General features: G+C 37.7%; 1 protein-coding gene across 1 annotated transcript in view; it reads right to left on the reverse strand.

Annotated features, from left to right (window-relative positions):
* The window catches only part of dock3 (dedicator of cytokinesis 3), a 258400-nt gene that overhangs the window by 19330 nt on the left and 227546 nt on the right, over positions 1–11524 (reverse strand). The window contains exons 30-38 of the mRNA XM_016490711.1: positions 7672–7772; positions 6974–7032; positions 3969–4117; positions 3142–3227; positions 2977–3003; positions 2747–2842; positions 2053–2113; positions 1853–1946; positions 389–537 (exon numbers count right to left, since the gene is read on the reverse strand). Of these exons, the coding sequence (XP_016346197.1) occupies positions 389–537; positions 1853–1946; positions 2053–2113; positions 2747–2842; positions 2977–3003; positions 3142–3227; positions 3969–4117; positions 6974–7032; positions 7672–7772 (822 nt within the window). The remainder of the gene's footprint in view (positions 1–388; positions 538–1852; positions 1947–2052; positions 2114–2746; positions 2843–2976; positions 3004–3141; positions 3228–3968; positions 4118–6973; positions 7033–7671; positions 7773–11524) is intronic.

The following is an 11524-nucleotide window of genomic DNA, read 5'->3' on the forward strand; positions in this document are numbered from 1 at the left end:
GGAAAGAGTTAACTGTAATAATGCCTGGAATGTGATATGTTTTAGCGCGATTACCAAATTGCAAAGACTGCATTGCAATTATAAATATGTAATCTGCTGAGCTTTGTGTTTCAGAGCGAAGCATGTGAGCCGCTCATGATAACTGTGTTCACAGTAATTCTGAAATTATCCACAAAAGTGTGAATGGAGCCTGTACGTTACAAACATAATAGACTAATCCTGCTTTGGCAACCATTGCCACCCACCATTTTTTCAGACAATCTTTTGCTCTTTTCTACTGCAAGTCTGTGGAGGATCATTGTGCATGGACAATTTTCAATTGAATTTGATGGGAATTATTCCAAAATATGGCAAAACACTGTTGAAATAAACTAATATCTGTAAATACCTTTCCCTTGTTGAAGTAGTGGATGACCTTACGGCAGAGACCCTCTTTGCGATGCCATTCGCTCTGCGCGGGATAGTGCAGGAACTCCCGGAGGGGTCTTTCCTCCCAGTGGAGCAGCTCCCAGTACAGCAGGAGCGTGAACGCCGCCTCTGTGAGACACAGCAGTTGATAAAGTTGAAATACTCTTGAGTAACGTACTTCCTTTTAGAGCTGGTAGAGCATGGTGCTAGCAACACAAAGTTCATGGGTTCGAATACCAGGAAACATACGTAGGGCCAGATTTACTAACAGCTTGCATCAGCGCAAACCGTCTTTTGGCGTTAAAATAGTAAATGTCAGGATTAACTAAAGATGCGTAGTGAAGAAGCGCTTAGCGCTGAAAAGGCGTGGACACAGTTATTTTTGCACCTGACCTTATTGAATATGCATTTCTAGGAGTTTCCCTTTCTGTCGCAAAAATCATGGGAGGAGAGTATTAAAATAATTCACGCAACACGATTTACTAACGTTTGCACTCGTCAAATTACTGGTATTTGCACCATTATTTAACGCCCAAAAAAAGCATGTCTTAAAGCAGGCGGTAATTTGCGCTGCTCTTGGTAGATTGCGCTGGTCATTATGGAAATTATCTGGCTGTGTCTGTGTTCTTTAATGTGCGCATTGTTAGTAAATCACACGCAGAATTGTCCCCTTCCATCTGCACTTTTATGGAGTTTCGCTCTAACACTAATTTGCCCTGTTTGGTAAATCTGGCCCATAGTGATAAAATGTGTACTTTATAGACCTTATGTAGCTCCGCCCCTTTGCTAGAAGGATGTTTGAGTGTTGCGTTTTTGTCTTTTGCAGCATCCCACGCATGAAATGGCGCTTTAAAAATGTGACGCTCAAGTTACTAAAGCAATAATCTCCAAGAAGCCGTGGTTTACAGTGAATTTATAACAGCTGAGGGACGTTGTTAGGCACGACGTGAAGCGGACAGCCTACAACCCCCATAGCTGTTATAAATTCACTGTAAACCACGGCTTCTTGGAGATTATTGCTTTTATAAAATGGTTATTCCATATACATAGTAAGGTTTCACAAAATAAAACCAAGCAAGTAAAGTGCAATGATATTAATAAAAACAGTATTCTTCCGCCAAACAATGTAGTTCCTCAGAAACGGTTGTGGTTCCAACAAAGTGGTTGCCGAGCAACACACAAATGTGTATGTTTGTAGAGTAATTTACAACAGCTTCGAACACGGCTCAACCAATCAGAATCAAGGACCGGAACGATCTGTTTTATAAAAGAAGTTTAACTTAAAAAAAATAAATAAAAATGCGTTGACCTCTCGATAGAAAAATCTCTCGACCTTACGTTGTTTTTTCATTCCAGTGCCCTGCGTCTCTTCTTTTTCAAACGTTAAAACACATTCTGTTATTTTAAGCGTGTCTATGTGAAGTAACTCTGAGAAATGTCTCACCTGTGTAGTTTTCGGCCTGCAGGTGCATGTCGCACAGCTTGTGAATGTATCGGATGTACATCTCCTCTTTATTAATCTCCGATTTGTAGAAATTCTACAAAAAGAGATCAAATGATCATCAGGTTGCTTTTGTTTTATTGCAAAAATGCCACATTGCATATATTAAGTTGACAGAGAGTTGAATGAAGGGTAAGACTCACTAGCAGGTTAACAGTGCAGCCGATCTTCTTGTTTTCTGTCTCATCGCCTTTCATGCAATCTCTGCCGACACAAGAAACAAAAAGTCTCATTAGACACGCCCTCTAATGCCACACCCACTGACCATATATGGACCATATGATGCGTTTGCACACAAATATGAGAAGAACTTCTCAAAATTCAAAGTTAGACTGGAATTTGGCTGGTTTTTTATGCAATTTACAAAAGAATTTTGACTTAATTTGTTCTTAAATTACATACAGTTTATTGAGTGTTAAATACTGTACAACAATAATGAGCTTTGGTTAACATTTTACACGCCAGTCAAATGGCCACTTCCTGTTTAAGCGAGCAACTACAGGCCAGAATAATCTGCAATGTGGACAGAAAGTTAATCGTTAACAAAAGCTGAAACTAAACTACTATTAATTGTTTTTGGTAATTAAAATAAAATATACATATACGATGAAAAAAAAAAAAAAAACTAAAATGAGTTGAAGTACTAAAGTTACTAAAACTAAAATAAAATAATTGCTAAAAATAAATAAATAGAAAAAATTAAAAATAAAAGCTAAATGCAAATATAAAAAAATGACGAAAAATAACATTAAAATTAAAATGAACACCAAAAATATACAAATAAAACCTAATTCAATAAATAAATAACTATATCACACTTATCCATGAGAGTTTTACCTGTAGTCCAGCAGTCGTTCCATGAGCCGCGTGACAGACATGACGAAAGAGGCGCCCGTCTCCCTCCAGGTCTCCTGCTCGATCTTCTCCAGCAGACTAGACATAAACACCACACATATTTATAGAATTATTTAAGGTAATTTAACGGGCTGAAGGTAAAAGAGGGAGTTGTAATGGAAGATCCATTTGAGTGGCATCTGATAGGTTGAACAGGGTTAGTTTCCTCTTACCTGGGGTACGGCCCAAACAGTTGAGTTCTAATAATCCCGAAGCACAAGGCAAATCAGAGACACTCAGGTTATAACAAGAGTATTTAAACAGCTGGATGTGGAGCTGTGTGTGTCAGTGGAGAAGGTAGAGGGAGTGTGTGTATGTGTGTGTGTTTGTGCACTTACAGCAAACTGAAGAGTTCTCTGTAATTCTCGTCGCCTTTGCCTTCAGACACCAGACTGTCCAGTTTGTCTATCAGTTCTGCCTCCACCTGCACCGTAAACATGAACTGAATTAGGTGCTTATAATGAAACAGATCATAATCCTGAGTAATATTTCATTATTGGTGCTACTTATATGTTTTGGGAAATTATGCTATTTTTGTTATTTGGTGCCACCCAAATAGCGAAGTAATATTAGATTGGATGCTGCTTAAAAATAAATAAATAAATAAATATCAAACTTACTTTGTATCAATGTTTTATATAACTATAATTTAATAAAACATTGATACAAAGTAAGTTTGATATTGATTAATATGATTGATTATTAATATATATATATATAGTATATATTAATAATCATATTTAATATCTAATATCATACTACAATCAATTATATATATATATATAATTTATAATACTATATTTACCATAATAATAATAATAATAATATCAATAATAATAATATACTAAATATTATATTAATTGTACTTTTTTTTTTTACTTCAAAATGATATTATTTCTTGAGAATAGCCCGAATATACAATGATATTTGTTTATTTCTTAATTTCTATTTAAATAATTAAATAATTTGTTCATTCATTTTCTGTCCAAAGCAAGGGACATCATAAATGAAATAAACTTTATTTACCATTTATGGTTACATTTAGAGTGAAAATATTAGCACTCTTACATCATATTCTTTTATTTCCCTGGAACATAACTCAGGTTAAGAGAAACAGAAAAAATAGCCAAGAAAAGACAGAAAAGCAGAAACAGGTATAATGGACCTGTTTGAAGTTGCCGTTCTTTCTCTGTTCCCAGTCCATCATATCGTGGAAGATAGGGATCATTATATTTCGGACTTCATTTTGCGGTACAAGCGTCACACCCAAAAATGGGCCAATCATTCCTGGTATGAAGTGGATCTTATTCTCACCTGCAGCCAAACCAAGCAAATTGTGATTATTCATTACTTTTTCTTTATTTTATTGTTTTTATATGGTGGATCTTTATTGTTAAAGCCTGAAAATCTATGTTTATGTAACAAAGCGGGTAAGCTTTATATAATAGAAAGCATCTGAAATCTGTTATTATTTTAATAATGAAAAACCCTGTGACATAAAAATGCCCAAAGTTGCATCAACACCTTATGGTGGTTACGGAGTCATTTCTGCAATGCAGTACCTTCTTCCACCTCTAGAGGTCAGTACTGCTTTTCTGGAGGAAGTGAATGTTTGCGTTTATGTTTCTGTCTGTGCGTGTGCAGAGAAATGCAGGAATAGAAAAACAAAGTCATGAAACAGAGTCGAAAGACAGAGAGAGAATCAAAACACTTACCCAAATTCTGCCACATGCTAAACAGCTCATAAGCCATCATGACCCTCATATCACCATACCTGCAAAGAAAATGAAAACACACAAAAACTCCTCTAAATCCATCCAAGAATCTAAAATGACAAACAAACAGCATGTATTAAACATACTAGACTCAGAAAAACAGAAGAGCCACACGCTGGGCTGAAGATCACAGACGTAAGTGGAGAAGCAGAGAGATGAATCGACCCTCCCAACAAACTCACAGGGAGATCATCTATCTTGCATGCCGTGCGGCAGTCTTGCGTTTTTTTGTGTTCGAGTATTTGACCAATAACTGAAGGAACAGTTATCTATTAATCATGAGATGCAGATCTCATGGATAACAACAAAAGGAGGGAGTGCTGGCAAGAAAAGGCAGACTCCAAAGCGATGTTGCATGTACTCTGGATGGATTTAATGGATTAGCCCTCGCTACAATACCCAAATTATTGTTTGTTTCATATTTAAAGGAGTATCTGGGTTAAATACAACTTAAGCTCTGCTGACAGCATTTGTGACATGACATTTGTGAAAGTAATTTGGATTTTTGGCCTTTGGTAAGTAACGAAATGCATTTACAATGAAAAATATTACAATCTGCACGCATTTAGAAACAATGACAGGTTGATTTCTTCGTAGCGCCTTTACGATGTGTGTGAATGAGCAGGATCAAGTCTTACTTGTCAAAGACCTTCTTCCGCTTGGCTGGTGTCAGCGTCTCCAGCTGTAGACTGGGCTGGTTGATAAACAACACTGCCAGACTGAAGTACGAATTCCACACCTGACAGAAAAGAAACACAAACGTTTAGTGATGCTACTGTGTCTTTAATGGAGATCTTGACAAAATTTTGAAGGAAAACTAATATAATTCATGTTGGCAATCGCCTTACTATGGATATACACAACTGATTGATTGTTTGGTGGGCGTGCCTTAGCTTAGGCCCCTCCTCCTCCAGAAAGGAAGCCACACCTCCTAATTGTTTTCCATATCAAACTATTCTGAACTATTGTCTGAACACTAAAGGAAAGATCACTTTTACTCCCACTCTAAACATTTTTGTAGATGAAATCCAGTATGCCAATGAAATGTCACTAATGCGATCACACCTTAAAGGGATAGTTCACTATGTCACTCGTGAACGTGTGTACGACTTTTAGCGGAAGCTAGAGATTAGGGTTTATAACATTTCAAATATGGATATTTTTCTTACACAAATGCATTGCTTCACTTCAGAAGGCCTTTATTAACAATGGCTTCACTGGTCAAACTAAACTGATCTAGCTATGATGATAAAGTACATTAACCAGTTCAGATTGGATTCCAGATTTAAGCTGCTCTACATTGGTCTATGCCGTCTTTTTTCCAGGATATATCCAGTGAAAGCCCACACTGATAGACATGGATATACACAACTGATTAGGTTGTGCATATATTAGGTAGACTTAAAACAGCACTGCCAAAGACTGTAGAAATACAAAAGTAGTGCATTCCTATTACTTATGAATGGGAGAAAGTGCAACACGCAATATGGTTGAATTTTATCGCCTTCTTGCATGACTGAAATAGCTGCCCGAGAGACATTTCAAAGATGGCCGCCAAGTGAAATGACTTTGGCGCCACTTTAAGTTGAACATACCTATTGATTCTTAGACGGGCGTGTCTTAGTCCACTCTTTCAGAAAGGAAGCCACACCCACCAATTATTTTCCATATCAAACTATTCCAAACTCTTGTTTGGACACTAAGGGCCAGTTTTACTAACAGCGCAGCGCAAACCGTCTTTTGGCGTTAAAATAGTACTTTCAGGATTTAATAAAGACGCACAGTGACAAATTAGCGCTGAAAAGGCGTGGACAGTTATTTTTGCGCTTGACCTCATTGAATATGCATTTGTAGGAGTGTCCCTTTCAGACGCAAACTTTATGGGAGGAGAGTATTAAAATAATTCACGCAACACGTTTGCGTTCATCAAATTACTGGTATTTATGCCATTAATGGGCCAATCATTCCTGGTATGAAGTGGATCTTATTCTCACCTGCAGCCAAACCAAGCAAATTGTGATTATTCATTACTTTTTCTTTATTTTATTGTTTTTATATGGTGGATCTTTATTGTTAAAGCCTGAAAATCTATGTTTATGTAACAAAGCGGGTAAGCTTTATATAATAGAAAGCATCTGAAATCTGTTATTATTTTAATAATGAAAAACCCTGTGACATAAAAATGCCCAAAGTTGCATCAACACCTTATGGTGGTTACGGAGTCATTTCTGCAATGCAGTACCTTCTTCCACCTCTAGAGGTCAGTACTGCTTTTCTGGAGGAAGTGAATGTTTGCGTTTATGTTTCTGTCTGTGCGTGTGCAGAGAAATGCAGGAATAGAAAAACAAAGTCATGAAACAGAGTCGAAAGACAGAGAGAGAATCAAAACACTTACCCAAATTCTGCCACATGCTAAACAGCTCATAAGCCATCATGACCCTCATATCACCATACCTGCAAAGAAAATGAAAACACACAAAAACTCCTCTAAATCCATCCAAGAATCTAAAATGACAAACAAACAGCATGTATTAAACATACTAGACTCAGAAAAACAGAAGAGCCACACGCTGGGCTGAAGATCACAGACGTAAGTGGAGAAGCAGAGAGATGAATCGACCCTCCCAACAAACTCACAGGGAGATCATCTATCTTGCATGCCGTGCGGCAGTCTTGCGTTTTTTTGTGTTCGAGTATTTGACCAATAACTGAAGGAACAGTTATCTATTAATCATGAGATGCAGATCTCATGGATAACAACAAAAGGAGGGAGTGCTGGCAAGAAAAGGCAGACTCCAAAGCGATGTTGCATGTACTCTGGATGGATTTAATGGATTAGCCCTCGCTACAATACCCAAATTATTGTTTGTTTCATATTTAAAGGAGTATCTGGGTTAAATACAACTTAAGCTCTGCTGACAGCATTTGTGACATGACATTTGTGAAAGTAATTTGGATTTTTGGCCTTTGGTAAGTAACGAAATGCATTTACAATGAAAAATATTACAATCTGCACGCATTTAGAAACAATGACAGGTTGATTTCTTCGTAGCGCCTTTACGATGTGTGTGAATGAGCAGGATCAAGTCTTACTTGTCAAAGACCTTCTTCCGCTTGGCTGGTGTCAGCGTCTCCAGCTGTAGACTGGGCTGGTTGATAAACAACACTGCCAGACTGAAGTACGAATTCCACACCTGACAGAAAAGAAACACAAACGTTTAGTGATGCTACTGTGTCTTTAATGGAGATCTTGACAAAATTTTGAAGGAAAACTAATATAATTCATGTTGGCAATCGCCTTACTATGGATATACACAACTGATTGATTGTTTGGTGGGCGTGCCTTAGCTTAGGCCCCTCCTCCTCCAGAAAGGAAGCCACACCTCCTAATTGTTTTCCATATCAAACTATTCTGAACTATTGTCTGAACACTAAAGGAAAGATCACTTTTACTCCCACTCTAAACATTTTTGTAGATGAAATCCAGTATGCCAATGAAATGTCACTAATGCGATCACACCTTAAAGGGATAGTTCACTATGTCACTCGTGAACGTGTGTACGACTTTTAGCGGAAGCTAGAGATTAGGGTTTATAACATTTCAAATATGGATATTTTTCTTACACAAATGCATTGCTTCACTTCAGAAGGCCTTTATTAACAATGGCTTCACTGGTCAAACTAAACTGATCTAGCTATGATGATAAAGTACATTAACCAGTTCAGATTGGATTCCAGATTTAAGCTGCTCTACATTGGTCTATGCCGTCTTTTTTCCAGGATATATCCAGTGAAAGCCCACACTGATAGACATGGATATACACAACTGATTAGGTTGTGCATATATTAGGTAGACTTAAAACAGCACTGCCAAAGACTGTAGAAATACAAAAGTAGTGCATTCCTATTACTTATGAATGGGAGAAAGTGCAACACGCAATATGGTTGAATTTTATCGCCTTCTTGCATGACTGAAATAGCTGCCCGAGAGACATTTCAAAGATGGCCGCCAAGTGAAATGACTGGCGCCACTTTAAGTTGAACATACCTATTGATTCTTAGACGGGCGTGTCTTAGTCCACTCTTTCAGAAAGGAAGCCACACCCACCAATTATTTTCCATATCAAACTATTCCAAACTCTTGTTTGGACACTAAGGGCCAGTTTTACTAACAGCGCAGCGCAAACCGTCTTTTGGCGTTAAAATAGTACTTTCAGGATTTAATAAAGACGCACAGTGACAAATTAGCGCTGAAAAGGCGTGGACAGTTATTTTTGCGCTTGACCTCATTGAATATGCATTTGTAGGAGTGTCCCTTTCAGACGCAAACTTTATGGGAGGAGAGTATTAAAATAATTCACGCAACACGTTTGCGTTCATCAAATTACTGGTATTTATGCCATTATTTAACACCCAAAAAAGCATGTCTTAAACTATTTTGCGCTTGAAATGGCTGCAATTGTTGTTGCTAGGAGGAGGCACCGCAGAGAGCGCGTGGTAGAAGGGAGAGGATTTTTTCCACGCGTATTCATTTTTTTGGAATGCAAGAAGAAAACATTATACGAGCATATCGTTTGCCAAGCCATGTTATTTTTAATTTGCTTCAGGAAATAAAAGACGATTTGGAACCCTCAACTAGGAGTCATGCAATACCAGGTCTATCAAAACTTCTTGCAACCCTTCATTTTTTGGCCTTTTTTTTCAATATAGTGGCTTCTTTATTTCTTTATTCTTTATTTGCGACTAGGCTAATTTGCGCTGTGCTTGGTATATTGCGTTGGTCGATATGTTGCGTCTGTGTTCTTTAATTTGCGCGTTGTTAGTAAATCACCTGCAGAAACTTCCACGCCCATCGGGGCTGTTTTGAAATTGCGTTCTTGTGCTAATTTGCCCTGTTTAGTAAAACTGGCCCTAATGGTGCGCTCACATTTAATGCTGCTCTGCACATTTTTTTTTTTTTTTTTGATGAAATCCATTAATTTCAATAGAAATCCAAAGAATCTGGAACTTTGCGAAAGATTTCCAATGCAGATTTCACAGCGGGTTTAATTGGTCATGTAACTTTGCTGCATTGACCGACAGAAATCTGCTTGGTTTCAAAGTGTCTTCTGTGTGAGCTGTGCTTCATACATCTAAACTACTGATTACAGACAAATGGAACTTTTTTTGTCTGTGAAATTTCACCAAAATTTCACTAATGTGACCACACCTTATGTATGTCAATTGATATTACTTATGATATGCTGAATAAGTTTTGCATGGCTTCACTGGTCAAACTGATCTACCACTGTATATTAACCACCTTAACCAGTTCAGATTGGATTCCGGATTTAAAGTGATAGTTCACCCAAAAATGAAAACTCTGTCATTAATTACCCTCATGTCGTTCCAAACCCGTAAGACCTTCGTTCATCTTTGGAACACAATGTAGGGATTTCTATCATGAACGGACACTGATATGCCCCTATCAGCCATCATGAGGTCTGGATTAATCTAATCAAGAGATACCACAGAGATCTTTTGTATGAGGACTACAACATATAGAAACCACGGTGTCTTGTGACCACCAATGAATGTAACTATTATATCCAAACAGGAAAAGGATGAAGTTAATTAACGCCCTCAGGCCACACGGGATCTATACGTGACTAACACATGATTCCCATCACATCCTGCATTCCAACAGAACGAAGAACATGGTATCTAGAAATGTTCCAGCGACAGACTCGCCTGGACCCCATGACCGTCTAATGCATAAATTGCTAAATCCGATAAACAGAAAGCGACAGATTAAGAGCTCTCTGTCCAGGAGAAGAATGACAGACTCCCAACTCGTGACATGGGCATGACCTCAGGACACCTCCCCTTTCCCCCATGCATTCCAAAAAAGGGACACGAAACAACAGACAATTTCAACAGATAATCAGTTATGCGCATAACAGGTCAACCAGATTCACAAATAATATGTTGTATGTCTTATATATATGCTTGATGTGTTTCATGTAATCGGTGCAACTTTAATCAGTGTTTATTACCCTTTTTTTTAATCCTTAACTGTCAATAATGCTCTAAAATTTCAATTTCATGGTTAGCTCATTAGGGTTTGGGTTATCCCGCTTCAAGATATTGATTGATTAATCGTAATTTTAATTACTCTCATCAATTTTAATGATAACATCATTACATTTTAACCAGGAAATACCCTTTCAGTTATTTAATTAACTCAGCAAAATTTTTATAAGTTTGCCCGTTTGGCTTAAGCCTGTTAGTGGCAAAACCCCAAAAGGAAAATTAGGATTTCCTCAGTACTTAGGTTAAGTTGGTTTTATCCTGCTAACACAGCAAAACCAAGCCTCTAGGGGTATCACTTTAACAGCGCCACCACCCTGTCATTTTTCCTAACATTTGGGAGCAAAACTTCTCTCTTCCTTCTTCTTCTCTCAGCTGTTGCCTTCTGAGTTGACTACTGCGGTTGTTTGCTGGGATTTTGCCTGTGAAATGTGAAAAGCAGAAATTTTTAGAAATTGAACAGGTATTTTGTGAAACTTGAGAACGCCGTTTCAAAATTGTCTTCCATTTACCTTTCACTCTCTTGCGAAACCCTACCCAGCTAAGAAGACTGACAGGCATCCGCCAAAATTTGAACAAGCATCTAGGAGAACGGTGTCAATCTTAACAGCTAAAAAACCCAATACTCCCAATACTGTTGTTTTTCCTTCACCCGGAGGAATTTTAATAACAATCACAGTCCTGTGGTTTGTGGTATTTGTGGTATTACATTTCCAAACGCCGGTTTGGAAGCATCCTTCTAAATCAAACTTAACCAAAAGGAAAAAGAGAAGAAAATTCAATTATACTCATTCTGCTACCAGAAAAGGGTATTTTGTTGTTTTATCCTCCCTCTCATCTTACCATTAACTTCCTTTTCCTTACAAAAGAAAAAAAA

The sequence above is a fragment of the Sinocyclocheilus anshuiensis genome, unplaced genomic scaffold, assembly GCF_001515605.1.
Source record: "Sinocyclocheilus anshuiensis isolate Anshui unplaced genomic scaffold, SAMN03320099.WGS_v1.1 scaffold510, whole genome shotgun sequence".
In the NCBI taxonomy this organism is placed as follows: Eukaryota; Metazoa; Chordata; class Actinopteri; order Cypriniformes; family Cyprinidae; genus Sinocyclocheilus; species Sinocyclocheilus anshuiensis.